The sequence below is a fragment of the Apodemus sylvaticus genome, chromosome 5, assembly GCF_947179515.1.
Source record: "Apodemus sylvaticus chromosome 5, mApoSyl1.1, whole genome shotgun sequence".
In the NCBI taxonomy this organism is placed as follows: Eukaryota; Metazoa; Chordata; class Mammalia; order Rodentia; family Muridae; genus Apodemus; species Apodemus sylvaticus.
The window spans coordinates 6,589,653-6,608,259 of record NC_067476.1 but is presented as its reverse complement, the minus strand read 5'-3'; the positions used below and the strand labels follow the sequence as shown (position 1 = coordinate 6,608,259).

General features: G+C 49.7%; 1 protein-coding gene across 2 annotated transcripts; it reads right to left on the bottom strand.

The window, feature by feature from the left end:
* On the bottom strand, positions 1 to 17,472 carry Wdr5 (WD repeat domain 5). Of its 2 annotated transcripts, XM_052181951.1 has the most exons (15): positions 17,353 to 17,472; positions 16,572 to 16,814; positions 13,792 to 13,876; positions 13,124 to 13,232; positions 12,747 to 12,820; positions 12,406 to 12,495; positions 12,153 to 12,242; positions 11,903 to 11,986; positions 10,454 to 10,509; positions 7,240 to 7,286; positions 4,149 to 4,224; positions 3,458 to 3,491; positions 3,076 to 3,150; positions 2,645 to 2,732; positions 1 to 1,725 (listed from the first exon to the last, which is right to left on the bottom strand). In XM_052181951.1, exons 3-15 carry the CDS (start codon positions 13,870 to 13,872, stop codon positions 1,625 to 1,627), a joined length of 1,005 nt encoding a protein of 334 aa, XP_052037911.1. In that variant the 5' UTR covers positions 13,873 to 13,876; positions 16,572 to 16,814; positions 17,353 to 17,472; the 3' UTR covers positions 1 to 1,624. The 2 variants fall into 2 exon arrangements, with proteins under 2 accessions (XP_052037911.1, XP_052037912.1); XM_052181952.1 differs by lacking the exon at positions 16,572 to 16,814.
* Between the last annotated feature and the right edge of the window lie 1,135 nt (positions 17,473 to 18,607).

Sequence of the window (18,607 nt, the reverse complement as noted above, 5' to 3'; positions counted from 1 at the left end):
TTACAAGGCATGAAAATGTTTATTTTTAAAAAGAGAATGTATTTTTACATAAATCTACAACAGAGTTCAACTGTAGAAAAAATAAACTATACTTGGGGATACTGTGCTCAACATGGCAAGCAAGCTCCCTCCCTCAGGAGGCGGCCGCACACCAGGCCACAGCTGGAAGGACCTTACTACCCCTCCAGAAACCCCAGCAACATGCCCACAACATTGACCAGAACCCAGGTACATCTAACCAACAGATGTCAGGGGCCCCAGAACCCATGCCAGTGTGACAAGCCACCCTCTTTAACAATGGCTTCTTCGATGTGACAGTCCACGTGCACATCATCTCCCTTAAGGAAGGGACAAGGTACGGGTTCCTCTTCCAGCACCTCTGGATTCTCACTGTGTCACGACGGAGTGGAGGAAGGCCTGTCAGGACCACAGCTGGGCAAAGGCAGAGTAGAGCAGCTGCCAATCAGGGTAACCTGGCTTCAATACATCAGTGTTGGCCGCACAAGTCGCTACAACCAGAGCAAGCCGTCTTTCCGTCGTGTCTGCCCAGCAGCCTCACCCACCCATGTGAACTCGGAACCCCTGAAGTCTGCTCCATGCTAGGTAACCCTGGGTTCGGCCAGCAGCAGTTGTGAAAATGCTGTACAGCTCTGAGCTAGGCCATTACTGCTTTCCAGTCCTGGCCACCTGAGGATTCATTTGGGGTGGGGCTAAGAGAGGTCTGGTGGGTTTGGAGGCCAAGGCAGGAGGTTGTACCTGCTGGGGCAAGCACCAAATTAAACTCCTCCCTCCTGCACAGGTGACCCTGAGCCTCTCACAGAATAAGGAGGTCCAGAACCTCACTACATGGTGCCTTCCAAGACTTCCTTCCACTTTCTCAACTGAGGTTCTTCCTCTCCACACACGCAGTGCCCACAGCAGCCACTGGGAGAAGAGGCCCAGCAAGGGTCCTTTCTAACTCCTGCCAGGATGGGGGAGGGGGCTTTCTAAAAGCCAGGTGTGGAAGAGCTCTGGTCAGAACTCAGGGCCACACCCAGTCCATACCCACCTTTTATTACAGTGTGTGTAGCTTACTGAGTGATACCAGTGAGACAAAGAGACACTGCAATCACTGAGAGGTCAGTGTTGACCTATGAACTCCAAAAAAAAAACAAAGGGACTTGACATGGATACAACTTACAACCTTTCTGTGTTTCCAGAAACTCATGGAAGCACACTGGGTACTATTACAGGTAGGGAACTTGAACAAGCAGGCCAGGGCGGAGGCAGGGAATGGGAGTAGGGCTGTAGGTCCTGTGCCAGTGTGTGCACCGGGCAATACAATACCAAAAACAACAATTACAGAGAAACACAACCCATGAGGAGTTGAACTCACTCTTGTAATAAAAAATTAAAAATGTGTTGCCTCTGAGCACAGAATAGACCAGGAACTTCCCCAGGCAGAGACAGAATTGGCAAGAAATATCACAGTGGCTATCAAGACTCGGTAGTGTGCACTCCCCTGACCCGACATCTTCAGAGAAGAGGTGCGCTAGGCCTGTCAACCTAGCCTGGCCCCATGCCTCTGCCCCTCGTGTTTCTTGCCAACCCAGGTGGCTTCCTGAGTCTCCCTTGGAGCCAGGACTTAGCAGTCACTCTTCCACAGCTTGATTGTTTTATCATTCTCTAACGCTGCTGAGGCAATGATGTTCTCTGTCGGGTGACAAGCCGTAGAAATCACAACATCTGAAAGGAGAGTTAGTCAGGGTGAGTCAGGTATCCTGGAGTTACTCCAGGATAAGCAGTAGCAGCGCATACCTCACTGCCCTCAGGAGCACTGGGGGCACCACAGGACTTAGGGGAGTGCTCAGGATGCCAGTAATAGTAACAAGCACCTTAGCCTTGTTCTGTTGGGCACAAGACACTTGGTGGGTGTCCAACAGGGTGCTCACTCCTGTCTACATGACTTGGCCACACTGGTCTCAGGGCTGACTACACCCACTTGCCTCCTACTCTCATTAGCTTCTGAGGGCGAGGTAACCATGCACCTGGGCAGGGACACTGTAAGATGGCATGAGGCCCACTAACTCTGCTTGCTCCCTGGGTGCTCAAGTGCCACAGCAAGTGTGACGAAGCCACTCCCACCTGAAGACAACTGTTCTTTCAGAAAAAGATCCCTCCGCTCCTTAGGGCTACAAGGGAGCCCATGAGACCCCCACCCCCTTCAGAAAGTGGATAGGCAAGAACTAGGATGAGGTAACTCCATAGCTGGACTCACTCAAGGTTAAGTGTTGCCTGGGAGACAGAAAACCAGCATCCCTGAAAGAGGCTGAGCCTCCAGGAAACGTGGGCTAGACACTCTCCATATTCACGGAGTCCTAGTCTCTCCAGTGAGGAAAATAAGCTATACTCCCAGGAGGCTTGGGTCTGACTTAAGACTCAAAAGCCAGCCACGCCCAGGACCTTAGATAAGAGCCTTTGATGCGGCTTCCAAGGCTGATCATAGGCCTTCTCAGGCCTGCAGGGCTGGGATGAAGGGAAAAACAGAGGAGCAACACCTGCTGATTGTCACTAAACCCCAGAGACAAGCAAGCACCTTGGGGAAAGAGGGGCTCCCTTGGGTGGCTCCACCCACCCATGTGGCCTATCTGCAATGACTGCCCACCTGTGTGGCCCTGCAACTTCTGCACAATCTCCTTGGTCTGCAGATTCCAGATATACACCAGGTTATCTTCAGAACCAGACACAATCCACTGCAGCAGCGAACAGGCAGGCCGCGAAGACAGGCAAGAAAGACACCAGGTTACATGCTGAGTAGGTAGCACAGACAAGCTGGCTGGTGTCACTCTAATGCCTTCTCCCCAGTCTGGGTACACGCAACATGCCCCCCACACCACCCACAGTCGGTGGATCTATCCAGTCACCTCCTGCTCTTAGATCTTCAACCATATCTAAGTGCAAGACAGCACAGCTCCAACCAAAACCCAAGTGTGTCGTTCCATAGGCTTAGGGATGCTTCATAAAGACAAAAAGCCACCTGTGATGGGATGGCCTCTCAGAGAGCTAGGAGGGTAACGGCTCTTAGTGGAAACTCACCTTCCCGCCTGTCACGGAGAAGTTGGCAAATATGCAGTACTTCTCATTCTTGTGGCCAGTGTATGTCTTCAGGCACTGAAGAAAAAGTGGGTGTGCATTGTTATCATTCCAGAGGATTCCAAACTCTGGGTATACACACCTCACCACTACATGAACATATTCTGAAAATATTCTAGACATACACAAGGCCCAGACTTTGACCTGAAGACTAGTAATTCATAAAACAATTCTTTAAAGGGTAGTAATGAGTTGTACCATACTTGTGCATCAAAAGAAGATGGCTGAGTCCCTCTTGTTGCAACTCATGGGTCAGCTATACCACCCTCAACCTGTTACCTGGGGCTGGCAAGCAGGCCAGACCTGCCACATGCCTGAAGCTCACCTTCCCCTTGCTGTAGTCCCAGAGCTTCAGTGTGCTGAAAGATAGAGAGTGGGAGTGAGGAGCAGGCCATCTTTGGCATGCCCTGCTTCCCTCGATGCCACCATACCCCAACATCCATGAGTGTCAGGACAGAAGACAAGCAGCCACTCCGTGACACACAAGAGCAAACACAAGGACCCAAGTACTTGTAGCTCAGAGACAGACTGAAGAAACAGATTGCTGGCTGTCTTCCCAAAACTAGCAGTTAGCCAGAAGCAGAATGTGGAAAACCACGCTGGCTCCAGAAGCACCCAGTACAGATGCCATGGGAAGATTCATGCCAACCTTGGGGGAAGAGTGGAAGGCTAAGTAGGATAATGCCAATCAGGCAGCTTTCAAGAGCTGACTAGGCTTGGTTCCTTGGAGACCTTTACAGTGTGCCAGCTTAAGTGAGCACCTAAGAGGGGGTCATCACGTATGGCAGTGAGATTCTGCTACATGAAGATGCTCAGAGACTGGGGAAAAATCCTTCTCATACTAAAACTAGTTAGAGTGGACAGTCCTTTTTTCAACCCCCCAGGCAGGAACGAACTCTAATGCAGATGTAAACAGTTCAACTGGACAATTGGGAGAAGAAACAGCACAACAGAGAGGAAAGGAACCCCACCAATGAAGGCTGTGAGCTCACTCCTCAGGGAACGGAAGCACTCACTTGTCCAAAGTTGCAGCCAGGATGTATTTGCCATTTGGAGAGAACTTCACGAAGGACACAGGAGGATTGTCATCATCTACACAGAAGAAAAGCAATTTGGCCCTTGGCAGAGTCGAGATGCTAGTCAGCTCCCAGTTACCCGTGCTGACTGTGTGAGGACCCTGCCACCATCACCCTAAAGGACACCAGAGAGCTTTGACATCCCATCACCTTCCATTCACGTTCTTAAGTCTTCACCCAGTGCCCTGCCAATACAAGCCTCCACCACATGGAAGGAGGCCCAAAGCTCTCCCAACAATGCTGAACAACTGATTCCCCAAAGCGAGCTGCCTGACCTAGGGTGGTCTTATAGACACCCTCCCATCCTTCAGTCAGGTCAGCTCTCCTCTGACGGCTGTCCATCTGCCTCCTGAAGACCAGGCTGCTGACTTTAGCTGAGGCGTTTGGCAAGCAGGTTCGAGGCTGGGGTGTTGTAATGCTGAGGAGCCAGGCCTCCAACAAACTGCCCACATAAAAGCTGCTTTCTAAGACATAGCAAAGCCATAGCCCTCTGCACAGTGGGCCCCTGGGGGACCTGCCCCTCTCCTGGGTGAGTAGAACATATCCTGAGGTAGGCTGCCTGGCCAGCCAAGGAAGTATACCAGGCCTTAGAGTGTGCATACAAAAGGCTGGTGTATCCTGACACACACGTTACCACAGGGGGGTCGCAGGGGGCTCCGATTCTTGTGACTGGTCACAAACACTGAAAGGGACACGAGAGAGTAAGGCCAGCTGGGCCACAAAAGGCTATTACTTCAGCTGACGTGGAGCAACCCTATGCGCCTTCCCAGGCTACCTCTGAAACAGAGGTCTGCAGAACCACTGACCTGTACCACACCTTTAATCCCACCCAGCGTTCCGTGTGCAGAGGCAAGGCAGATCTCAAGAGTCTGAGGCCAGCATGGTCTACAGAGTGAATACCAGGACAGAATATAAAGAAATATAAAGAAAAACTGTCTCAACAATCCCCCACCTCCTGCAAAAGAATGTCTAAACCTTAATGTCTAAACCTGAAGTTAAGAAGAGAAATAGACCTTGGGCCAAATAGGTCTGCCTACCTCATTACTACTCATTGCCTGCCCAAATCTAAATCCTTAGCCAACAACAGATATAAAACAAAGCACTTACAAGTTTCAAAACCCAGGGCTGTTGAGATGGCTCATGCACTCACTGCACAGACCTGACAGACCCCACAGAAGAAGAGTATAACTAACTCCTAAAAGCTTTCTCTGACCTCCACACATGTACTGTGCTGTGGAACAGGGGGAAACATACACAAGCACATGTACATGTGTATACTGGGACACACACACACACACACACACACACACACACACACACACACACACACACACACGACACAGAGAGCAATTTTTAAAAGGCACAGATTTTGCTGGGCATGGTATTGCAATCTTTAATCCTAGCATTCCAGAAGCAGGTAGATCTCTGAGTTCAAGACAAGCCTTGCCTACAAAATGAGCTCCAGCCCAACCAGGACTACACAGAGAAATCCTGTATGTTTGGAGAAGGGGCATAGGGAGGGGAGGGCACCACAAAATCAAAGAAACTGAATTTTACTGTTCCCTAGGACAACTGATTAACTGAAGCAAGTGTAACCAACTCTAGCACTCACTCCCTACCCTGTGGCCCCCTCTTGGAGCTGCCTGTAATGGCTGCATGTAAACTGGGTATGTATCCTGCACATTATTCCAACAACCACCACTACCTCCTGGTGTGTTACATCCGTATACCCAGAGTTTTAAACTACCTTAAGATTTAAACTCCAGTACAAAATACACAAACTCGCACCATCTCACAGAGGGAACCTGAGCATCGGGGAACTTAGGGCTTAAGGGAAAGTCTTACCACCCTCTCCCCGATACTGAGTGGTGACTAGACTTGCTGCGCAGCTTTCTAGCTTGCTGACCTTTGTAGCTAAGATGCTGCCCTGTGAACGAAGGATGACACAGGGCAGTAGATGTTCACAAGTGTTGATAACACAAGCACTAGAGGTGTGTTGGAATAGTTGCTCCATAACTTAGCACCAGAGAGGTGCCGGGAAGATTGGGGAGGGGGATGGTAAGCACAGGACATTAATACCTGACATCTGTGACTGCTCTGAAAACTCAGTAAGCCCCAAGAGTGGACACACAGCAAGAAAAGCTTCAAAGCCATTATCCCAGGGTGACTGTGTCCCCAAACTTATGAAGAGTATCTGTCCACAGATGTAAAACAAGCCCAGGACCAAGTCCACATAAGCACGAGAAAGGGGCCAAGATGCAGGAAGTGGCTGTTTTGACAACATCACATAGGTGATGGATGACTGGGGGGTGGAGTTAAATGTGAGCATATCATTAAATGTTGGGCACAGAGAAACACAAGGGTGTACATGCCATCTGCAGGCCAAAGTGATATCAGAAGCCACCATACTCACGCCATGTTGCCTGGCCACCTAAACTCCAATAGAGAATGAGCTCCTGTCCTCTCTGCTAACTTAGGCATTCTACCCTAGCAACCTGGCAGGCCAGAAGAGCTACACTAGTTTCCCTAAAGAGGAAGCAACTTACCACAATGGCCTATCTGCCCCCAAAGCCAAACTTGAAAAGAAGCAGGTCATCTAAAGTTCTGAACTCCAGCCTAGCCAACAAGTCATCAGCTCACTCACTGTGAGCTCAGACCTGTCCTGCTCCAATACTCTGCCCACCTTGCAGTGCTCCCCAGTAGTAAACATGTATCCCCAACTCCAGGAAGCAAGGGGACCACTGGCAGGCTGAAGCACGTGAACACAGGTAGAGGCTGCAGGGCCCAAAGAGCTATGGACATATTCAACAATGTAAAACAAGCCCAGGACCAAGCCCACATGAGCACGAGAAAGGGGCCAAGTTCCATGGGGAGCTTTATTGGTCAGGAAGAAAGGTGCCGTGAGTCCTGCGAGTAAGGGAGCCCAGGCCAGAAGGAAGAGATGACTTTAAGGAAACACACACTCTAGACGGGGCCCACCAGGACATGGCAGCCACCCACTTCCACAATCCCCAGCAGACAGAGCACTCACCAATGAGCGTCTTTAGACATTGGCCAGAGGCAGTGTCCCAGATTCGGCTGTCAAGCAAGAAGACAATGTATGAGAAAGTCAGTAGCTGCTGAGCACCGTTGTCTATACCGCTGAGTTCTAGGTCATTTCTCCCAGTTCCCATAGTACTGCCCGTCACCCTTCACCCACAGCTTTAACAACCACTTTCTCTAGAGACTGAGTGAGAACACGTGCACACATGGGTGGACTTCACCTGAGGACATCTGTCCTCCAGCTAGGATTACAGAGGCCCTGTCTAAAGAGTAAAGTTAGGAAAAAGAAAAAAAAAGAGCCAGGCAGTGGTGGCACATGCCTGTAATCGCAGCACTTGGAAAGCAGAGGCCAGCAGATTTCTGAGTTCGGGGCCAGTCTGGTCCACAGAGTGAGTTCCAGGACAGCCAGGGCTACACAGAGAAACCCTGTCTCGAAGAAACAAACAAACAAACAAACAAACAAACAAACAAAAAAGTTAAGAGCTGAAGAGAAGGCTCTTTAGTTAAGAGCACTGATGCTTTACCAGAGTTCCTGAGTTCGATTCCCAACAACCACATGGTCGCTCACAACCATCTGTGATGAGATCTGATGCCCTCTCCCAGTGTGTCTAAAGAGAGCTACAGTGCACTCACATACATAAAACTTTAAAAATGGTAATGGTGCACCCCTTTAATCCCAGCACTCAGGAAACAAACTGGTAAATTCAAGGCCAGCCTGGTCTACAGAGGAAGTTCAAGGGCAACAAGGGGACACAGAGAACCCTGTATATCTGTGTTTGGGGGGGGGGGGGGAGCAACAGAGCTGAGCAGTAAGTAGGGGCCATGTCTTTAATCCCAGCACCAGGAGATGGATCTCTGTAAATATGAGGCCAGCCCTGGCCTACAAAGTGAGCTTCAGAACAGACAGAGCTCTGTTACACAAAGAAACCCTGCCTCAAACAAACAAAGGAAAGGATACCTGTCCTCTCTATACATTTAAGAGCCACCAATTGCCAGTGTGCTGTTAGGAGAACGAAGCTCTTACAAAATGACACCTGTGCCATTTGCTGGACAACCCTGTAGATTTATAAGGGAACATGTTCAGGAACTACGATCCCTGTAGAAACTCCGGCTACACAGTGTCTCTTGCTGACCACCCACACCTGACTTTGGCAGTCATAAGCAGGGACACTGGTGGGCTCTTTGCTGTGCTTCGTCCCAAGCTGAGCTGCATGACAACACTATATTACAGCCTTCCCCAGGCCAGGCCAGGCCCGCACCATTCCTCCAAGTGAGGGAATCAGGCTCTCCTCCCAACCACCAGCAGGACCCTGCACCAGCCTCTCCCCAGTTCCTCCTTCCCCAGGGCTTCCTCTCTTGGGCCTGGCTCGTCGTGCTCTCTGCTCAGTCGTCTCAGCCCTCGTCTATGAAGGCTCTATTTTATGTTTGATGCTCATGCTGAGGCCTTAGTGTCTAGACGACAGGCATAAGCTGCCGTGGCTGGAATCCTGTATGTGGTTTTGGTTTTTGGGGGTTTTTTTGGGGGTGGGGTGGGGTTGAATTTGTTTTTTTTCCGAGACAAGGTTTCTCTGTGTAGCCCTGGCTCTCCTGGAACTCACTTTGTAGACCAGGCTGACCTTGAACTCAGAAATCCGCCTGCCTCTGCCTCCTAAGCCCTGGGATTACAGGCGTGCGCCACCACACCCGGCTAGTCTTAGTTTTCAGTTCTACCTGTCACTGCACACCTTACGTGAATGTTTCCTGTTTCTTTCCACTCCACCATTTTTCTGTCTTCAAGTTTACTTCTACCTGGGGTCTCTTGGACCACTCTGCCTATGACAATGAAAGTACACTAACACACATCAGACTAGCCCAACTGAAACAAGCTCTAATGGACTTATCTTTGAAAGAATTGTCCTTTTGCTAAAGTCTGTGCCATCCAAAAAAGAAAGAAAACGTTTAGTTTCTATCACTCCAGGCTCTCTGTCTGTGGCTAGAAAACAAATGAAGTTGCAGACTGGCTAGCTGTGCCCCAGCCTGGCCATGCGCTGTGCAGTCAACTGGCCGCGCTCCAGTGAGCAGCTGCACCAAGGCTAAGCTCCACCGCAGCAGCCCAGAAGCAAGCTTAAGTCAAGTCCCCTTCTCTCTGTTGTGTCTAGGTTTTCCTTTCTGCCTTTTGGTCGCAGTGTTGCCTGGAACACACAAGTTTCTAGTTCCTTTGGTTTACTCTAGGCCACTCTTCCCTGTCCTGTCCTTCAAATCACTTCTGAGGATTCTGCTGCAGATCTCACTTACCCACCCTGCTCAAACACTTCATTTTAGGTATATTTTAATAGCATCCAAGCAAAGTCATTTCATGTCATGCCAAGGCCCTGAGTGAGGGTATTCAGGCAACCCATCACCCCTGCTACATACCAACAGTGCGCTTCACTCACCTACTACATTTCCTACCTTGCTCTCTATCAACACACACTCAGTTATGAGTGTCTCCAAGTGCTAGTCCAAGTGCCAAGTAGCACTGTACTCCCAAGCCTGCCTCTTGGACCTACACTCTCTCTACCTTGTCTTCTGAAGAACCCGAAGTACTTCTATCTACCTAACAGTCATGTCTACAATGCCGTCACTGCTAAAAGCTCTGCACAGACCACACCTCCTGGCGGTTCACCAGCCAGAGCTCCTGGGATCTGTGCACAGCACCACTGCACTTACCTCGAGGGTGCAGCCCTTCAACTCCCTTTCTACAGCTTTGAAAGGGTACACCCAGGCCTGCGAGGAGCTCACAGCTCTCACGGGGACACTCTCCTTGGGTGGCCTCATCTGTCACCCACCATTCCCACTAGCTCCTTCACAGCTTTCCCTCTCCTGAACTCTACACCAGGTCTGTCAATGACCTGCAACCAGTGAGGCACAGGCTTCTGGAAGATGAGGAGGCACGTGTCCCCTCTTTTTGCTGTACCACAGAACTGGAACAAGACAACAGGCCATAAACAGAACAGCAGCCGGACAGTGGTAGTGCACGCCTGTAGTCCCAGCACTCTGGGAGGCAGAGGCAGGTGGATTTCTGAGTTCGAGGCCAGCCTGGTCTACAGAGTGAGTTCCAGGACAGCCAGGGCTATACAACCCTGTCTTGAAAAAAACCAAAAATAAATAAATAAATAAATAAACAAACAAACAAACAAACAGAACAGCAGACCATTCACTACATGAAGAAGACTCTCACTTACCAGAGACCATCATAGCTACTGGAAACGATCAACGATCCATCACGGTTGAAATGAACCTACAAGTTAGAGGAAGAAGAGAAGCTGATTTCTCATCAGTAGTGTGTGTCTCTGGATCCCAAGGACATCCTGCCCACAGAGCTCACCACAATCCCCTTTGAACACCTGACAACCCAACAAAGCTAATACAACTGTGTGTGTATGTGTGTGTGTGTGTGTGTGTGTTGCACCTTCTCTTTCTCACCAGCAAGAAGCAAGAGCTCGGTCAGGAGAGACAGCCAGTTTTCTGGAATGGTCCACAGGTGCTCTGTGCTCACTCATCAGCCTGAGTTTCTGATATCTAGATCACTGCAGTGGAGGCACACGCCTTTAATCCCAGCACTTGGGAGGAATTTTCTTCAGACCATTGTTTTCTTCTAGTACTATCTAGTTTTATGTCACCTTGACCCAAGCTGGAGTCTTAGTCAAGAGGAAGCCTCAATTAAGACAATGCCTTCCTAACACTGGGCAGTAGGTAGTAGGCCTGTCGGCCATTTTCTTAACTAGTGGCAGATAGGAGAGGGCCAAGCAGAATGAGCTGCTGGTCCTGGATTCTAAAGAGCAGGCTGAGGAAGCCATGAAAAACAAGCCGGTAAGCAGCACCCACTTCCAGAGACAAGGTGTCTCTGTGTAGCCCAGGCTGTCCTAGAACTCACCCTGTAGATCAGGCCTGCCCCTGCTTCCTGAGTGCCAGCACTGCACTGCTAGGAGCACCCACTCACTCCTCCACGGCCTCTATCAGTCTTGCTTCCAAGTTTCAGTCCTGCTTGAGTTCCTGTCCTGACTTCCTTCAGTGAAGGAAATGGAAGGAAAATAAACCCCTTCTTCCCTAACTTGTTTTTGGTCATGGTGTTTCATCATACCAATAATAACACAAACTTAAGACACTCCAAGGGGCTGGAGAGATGGCTCAGAGGTTAAGAGCACCAACTGCTCTTCTGAAGGTCCTGAGTTTGATTCCCAACAACCACATGGTGTCTTGCAGCCATCTGTAATGAGATCTGACACCCTCTTCTGGTATGTCTGAAGACAGCTAGAGTGTACTCATATACATAAAATAAACAAATCTTAAAAAAAAAAAGGCACTCCAAGTTGCTTTTGTTTACTGTGTTCTATCAGAAAAATAGAAACCCTAGGATCCTACCACACACACTCAAAATTCTCATGGCCCCCTATTCTCCAAACTGTCACCCCCATTCTGAAAAGGCCCACTCAAGGACACCCCCCAAAAAATCCCTGTTATGTACCTCCCAGCACACAAAGGGCCCCCTGGTGCTCCCCACTATAGCCCACCCACCACTGCACACAGGGCCAAGAGACATCTTGGCCTCTGGCTGTTCGGATGCTCCATGGGAGCAAATCAAGTTAACCATCTAGAGGAACGTCTGCTGAGCACTTGGTAGGAAGACTTACAGCTGAGACTGGGTCCGAGTGGGCAGGCAAAGTCTTGAGGCACTTCCCTGTCTTCACGTCCCATATCCTCACACTTTCATCAAACTAAAGGTGAGACAGGACATTAAAGTGACTCCACAGGAACAGGAGCAGCAGCAGTGTGACCTCAGACTCAGAACCTGCCCCCTAGAAGCCAAACTGCCCAACCCAACCAAGCACCAAGATCTGACACTGTCCACATCACCCTTGGAGGAGAAGCCCACGCACTTACAGACCCTGAGACGATGAGGTTGGACTGGGGGTTGAAGTTGCAGCAGAAGACGTAGTTACTGTGGCCCTTTAGGGTCTTCAGACACTTTCCCTAGAGCACACATAGCATACCAAGGCCTGTGATTTCCAGGGGCTAAATCCCAAGACACAAGCTTCTAGCACATTTGAAGAATGTGCTACCTACCCAAGACCAGCCATCACACAGCCAACTCATCTCAACTATGGGCACTCCCTGGAAGATCAGTGTTACTTACAGAACTCACGTCCCAAATCTTCAAAGTTTTATCATCAGAGGCAGACACAAGGAGATTAGAATCTGATGACCAGGCTACATCAGATATTCCCTTGGGAAGAAAAACAAAACAAAACAGTTGGTTACCACCTTGTGGGTCAAAACCCAAATGACCAGTAAAAGACCAAAACCTGTCCTGACAAGCCAAGTGGTGGTAACACACACCTTTTAATCCCTGCACTGGAGAGCTGGGAGCAAAGGCAGCTAGATCTCCAAGTTAAAGACCAGCCTGACTAAGTCCCAGGACAGCCAGGGAACCCACCCACCCTGCTCAACACCTAGGGCACCTCATAGGAAACCTACCAGTTTGTGACCAGATATAGTTTTTTCAAACTTTCCGTCATATGCTCCCCAAATTTTAATGAGTTTATCAGCAGCTAAAAGGAATAAAACGGAGATGGGGGTCAGAGAAGGTTGTGGCTGTACATTCCCCTAGAGTAAGGCAGGCCTGGGTCGCTCAATGAAGTAAGTGTGAACACACAAAGGTACAGCCGTGTCCCTGCAGAGGAGCAACAGCATATGAACAGGCAATTACTTCAGTTCCATACAAGCATGCTGAATGCTAACCAACCAAGAGACCAGTAACAACTAACACAGCCCAGTCTCCTCATCCTCCTTCCTTCTTCTCTGACAAAGCTCAGTCAGCCTCTCCACCAGCCAAAGGGCTGCAGGATACTCACATGAACTCGCCAGCCACTCTCCATTGGGGCTGAACTTCACAGAGGACACAGCTTTTGTGTGGCCAGCCAGGGTGAACTTCAGGGCATAGTTTGGCTTAACTGGTGTGGGCTGTAGGAAACAGTACAGATTAGCAAGAGGCAACTAGCACCACCTGATCAACTCACCTGAGGCCCAAAGTATAGTCAAGCACTAGCTGGTTCCAAACTCATATGCAAGAACTTACCACAACCTTATCTGCTTCAAACTGTCAGCATGAGCCTATCACTTCTCTTCAAAGCCCCTACTTTCCCTGGAGTCCCCACCTAGCACACCAAGAATTAGTAATTTTTTTTGGTATGGTGGTGCATGTCTTTAATGGAAGGGAGAGGGAGACAGAGGCAGGTGAATCTATATGAGTTCAATACTGACCTGGTCTATGTGTCCTCACCAGCCAGGACTATAGGGAGACCTGCCTCAAAACAAACTGTACTTTTTTGATAAATTCCCCAACCCCCATCTTAGGTCTGGGACTCCCTGATGTGGCACCTAGCTGCTGTGTGTGACCACTGCTGTGTGCTCAGAAACTCACTGGCAGCATACTCACTGGGCAGAGAAGTCTAGACTCATAAAATAATGTCCCTGAGAATCTCTCCAGCCTGTCTAACGCAGTGGTCCTGGTGTGACATACCTTGCTCTGTGTGGCTGATGAGGAAGGAGTGGGCTGGGCTCTTGCAGCCTCTGTCTCTGGCTTCTTTTCCTCCGTGGCCATGGCTCTGAAGCCCACAGGGCAGGACACCATGAAGGGGGAGTCACAATGGAAGAGACTGTCAGCTAAACGGTATTCTATAGTATGGGGCCTATAAACAATCCTTTCTTTAACAAAAGTTGTTGGAGAAATAGTTCAGTAGTTAGGCTCGCCAAATGCTGTTCCAGAAGATCTAAGTTTGATAACCAACTTGTGGGTTTACAACTATCTGTAAGTCCAGCTCAGAGGACCTGACATCCTCTTCTGGCCTCGGTAGGGACTGCATGAACATGGTACACAGATTTACATGCAGAGAGGAAAAACTAAAGAAAAACAAAATTGCCGTGGTGTGGTGGCTCATGCCTTTAATTCCAGCACTTGGAAGGCAGAGGCAGGTGGATCTGTAAGCTTGAAACCTAGTCCACAAAGAAAATTCCAGGACAGCCAGGGCTACAGAGAAACCCTATCTCAAAACAACAAAAAGGTTCTTGGGACTGAGCTGTAGCAATTCATGGAAGAAAGCATTCACCTAACATGCATAAGACACCCCCAATAAAAAACAGTAATTCTGGGGCTGAAGAAATGGCTCAGTAGTTAAGAGCATTGACTGCTCTATCAGAGGTCCTGAGTTCAATTCCCAACAAAACATCTATAATGGGATCTAATGCCTTCTTCTGATATCTGAAGACAGCTACACTGTACTTATAAATGTAGAATAAATAAATCTTTAAAAAAAATAGAGCTGGGCAGTAGGTGGCGCACACCTGTAATCCCAGCACTCTAGGAGGCAGAGGCAGGTGGATTTCTGAGTTCGAGGCCAGCCTGGTCTAGAGTGAGTTCCAGGACAGCCAGGGCTATACAGAGAAACCCTGTCTCGGAAAAAAAAACAAAAAAATAAAATAAAAAATAAATTAAAACGAGTCAAAGGAAACACGACCACTACATTGAACCCTCCAACAAATAAACTGTTCCAAACCGGGGATAACTGCCACCCTCTCCCAAGGCTGAAGCTTCAGACACTCGGTGTGACCAGTCTGTGAGCCTAAGACTTAACTAATCTCCAAGAAGGCTTCCCACTGCAGTATACAGATGTGTACAGGAAGATGAACTTTGCTTCAAAGAATCCTTGACAGTTTTTAAAAGGTTTCTAACAGAAAAAGGCCAAGTGACAGGAGGTAGACCTTCTGTGCAGAGTTTGAGAACTTACCCAAATTCTAAAACACACCCAAAGAATTTGACAATAGACAGTGGCCCCACCTCAGCAGTCACTCTCTGGAACCTCACAGGCTGCAAAATGCCTAGAGCTTACAGAGTTCAGGGACTCAGTGCATAAAGTACTACAGAAAGAGCTGCAAGAGCAAAGCAGAGCCGCCACTGCCCCCAGATCAAAGAAAGCTCTGGAGAAGCAGGATGAAGAACAGCAGCAAGGCTGCAACCCAGAGAAGCTGCAGAGCTGAGGGAAAGTAGTCCAGTCAGCTGGACAGACTCAGCCTGAAGACTGCAACTGCAACAGTTTACTGCAGTTTACAGGAGGTCTCATCACCTGAATGCATGGCAGAAAAGCACACCACATGACTGGGAAAGACATAGTACTCCTCTAATGGATGGCTACTAAGACATTCCTCAGCCATCAATGTAAGAAGCAATCATGATGTAAAGACTAGCTCTGAGATTAAACCTGAAACCTCTCACAAACCCCACTAAGACTAAGAGGAAAGGACACCAAAAGAGAGCAAAGCCTGTCTTCAATCCTAGAGGAAGGAACAGCACCACACCCACCACACAGGACACAGGCACAGCCAAGCTGCATTACCTGCAGCCTGCAGCCTGCTCCATCAAGGTCAAATCTGCTGTAGCCCAAGTCCAGGTGCAAGGATCAGACTAGGGTAGGTCCCACGGGTCTCTCCACAACACAAAGCTCTTATGCCCAGGAAATACCAGCTGCTTAGAGCTTTTAGCTTTTTGGAGACAGGGTCTTGCTATGCATCGGTATTCAAAAACCTGTCTCAACCTTAGTATGGTTGGTTAACAGGCACAAATATACTCCCAGGCCTGACCTGGAGCTTACTCTTAATGCAACTAAGCCATGAGTTCCCATAGAGACCACTTCAGTGGACCATACAGGTAGCAAGAGGGGAGGAGGCTTAAGCAATGAAAAAGACTAGTAAAGTCCCTTTCAAGGACATCTCTCCCTACTCCGGTGAAATCAAAGGCCAGCCAACAGTGTAGGGCAGGTCTCTTGGGTGGGCTATCTCTAGGAACTCAGCAGTCCCTTTTTTGCATATACAGATTTACCTAACAGGACGAAAGAGCTTGCAAACAAACACACCATCACCCAGCCCAGCCCATCACAAAAACTGGGTCTTTCAGGAAGCCAAAAATTTACATCTGAAGACACTGATTGTAGCACTGCATACTTTGATTCCAGCTCTAAGTATGCAGAGCTCTGGGGCTGGAGAGCCACATGGTGACTCAAAAACATCTGTAATGGGAACTGATGCCCTCTTCTGGTGTGTCTGAATACAGCAACAGTGTATTTACATATAATAATAAATCTTTAAAAAAATATGCAGAGCTCTAGAGCGGAGTTCAAGGCCACAAACAACTAACCAAAAAACAAAACAAACAAAAAAAGGAAAAGAAAAAAGAACATCACCATTAGCCAGTCTGACACACAGCATTCAGGAGGCTCGGGAATTCAAAGCAGTTAAGTGTGAACCAACCTGGAACCGTCTCAAAGGAAACCACCACTCTCCAATTCCACTGGGTAGAGTCCAAGAGAGAGCACTCAGGTGTTCTGTTTTAAGGTCACAGGAAAGCAGGACTTGGGAAGGGCAGCTCTGGGGGAGAAGCTGTGTTAAGTAGGATCCTCAGCAGGTGGTTTGTAGCTGGCCTCCACTGCCCACAAAGGAGGTAGTTAACTGGCAGCCACAGCCGCAGCAGATTCCTGGTTTCCACCCTAGACACTGAGTACACAAGTATGAGAAGACAGAACGGTTCAGTCACTTGGGTGAGTGCAGTAGGTAACCCAGCAAAGGGCTCCAACACATCGTCTCCGGGCTCCTGGATACCTAGGTACGAGTAGCCTTGGCTTCACACCACTGTGCGCTCAACTGCCTGGCTGACCCAGACAATGCTCAGAAACCTCTTGACCACAGTCAGCCCCAGTCAGGTAGAAACTTGCACTAGGACACAGATGAGGGTTGTGCTGGCAGCACTGGAGGCGCCAAGTGACTGGGTGTCCCCGATGGGAGACAGTGAATTCCACTCCCAGGGACGCCAGCCTGAAGTGTGAGCCTCCTAGGGGCGTAGCAGGGGCCGCAGTGGAAGTAGTGGGCCCTGGAGGCCACAAGGAGCGGCGGGGTCGGGGCGCGGCCGCAAATGCGGCGCCGGGCCCGGCCCAAGGCCCACGGAACACGTGAGGCGCTGTGGATCCCGGAGCCCGAGGGCCCTCGTGGCCGCCGCCGCCAGCCTCGCGCCCGCAGGACCGAGCCACTCTCTTACCTGCCGGGGCCGCAGCGGCGAGGCCGGGCGCTCTGCCGTCGGGTCGGCTGGCCCTGCGCGCGAGGGCAGACGATCTGGTGGTCTAGGCGGCAGCGGCGAGGGAGGCGGGAGGGATTGCGCGTGCGCGAGGGGGCGGGACAACGGGCGGCGACGAGGGTCAGAAAAACTAGAGTAGGCGGCGCGCCTTAAAGGACCCACCTGTGGCTCTCTCGTTTCTTATTTGACCGCTACTGGTATTCAGTAACTGCCGACTGGAGCACTGAGACATTAAAGGTGGATGAGAATGGGCTTATATGCTTCTCCTGTTATTCCAGGTTGTGTCGCCAAGCTAACAGTTACAGCTTGCCTGTCATGGCCCGTGCCTACGCTGGTCTCTCGGTAACCCTCTTGGTACCACTAGTGGACGTCCACGAGGTCCGGAAGTCTGGAGCTCCTGCGGCCTCCCCAACCTACCGCAGGGCGGGGGCTTCCTGCCGCTGCAAGCCACAGCTCAAATTGAACATACTTGCCTCTCCTCTAAGCTGAGCCACAAGGAGGCTATGCTGTGCACCCCCACACTCAGAATAAGGTCTTAGGAACTATCGCTGCAGGGATAGCTCTGCAGTAGTGTCCAGGGAAGGCAGGAAAGAAGGGAGCCTGCATGCTGGCAAGAGAGAACTACTTTACTTAGAAGACAAACAAGAATGTGGACAGGAAAGGCGAGTGTCCCTAACACAGGGGCTCCAAGTTCTCCAGCTATGTATGGATCTGGAACCATACAGTTATGCTTGATTTTTGGTGTCGACAGCTCACATTCCAGACAGCCGCAGCAGCCACTACAATCTGGCTTCTGGATAGCTCTGAAGCTCCATTTTAAAGACTATCTCGCTGGGCGGTGGTGGCATAAGCCTGTAATCCCAGCACTCTCAGAGGCAGGCGGATTTCCAAGTTCGAGGCCAGCCTGGGCTACAGAGTGAGCTCCAGGACAGCCAGGGCTATACAGAGAAACCCCATCTCAAAAAAACCAAATCCAAAAAAACCAAAATAAATAAATAAATAAATAAATAAATAAATAAATAAATAAATAAAAGACTACCTCATTTTCAAAAAACAGCCCTGGCAGGCTGGCTGGCCTGCAGTTAGCAAAGTATTCACAGCCCTCTCTCCTGTGGACCACCTCTACTCCTGTCACTAATGGGGGAACACCCAGAGAGGAGGCCACAGGGACATAAGGAGAACCTGGAGCCAGGTCTGCACTGTCACTCCATTGTCTAAC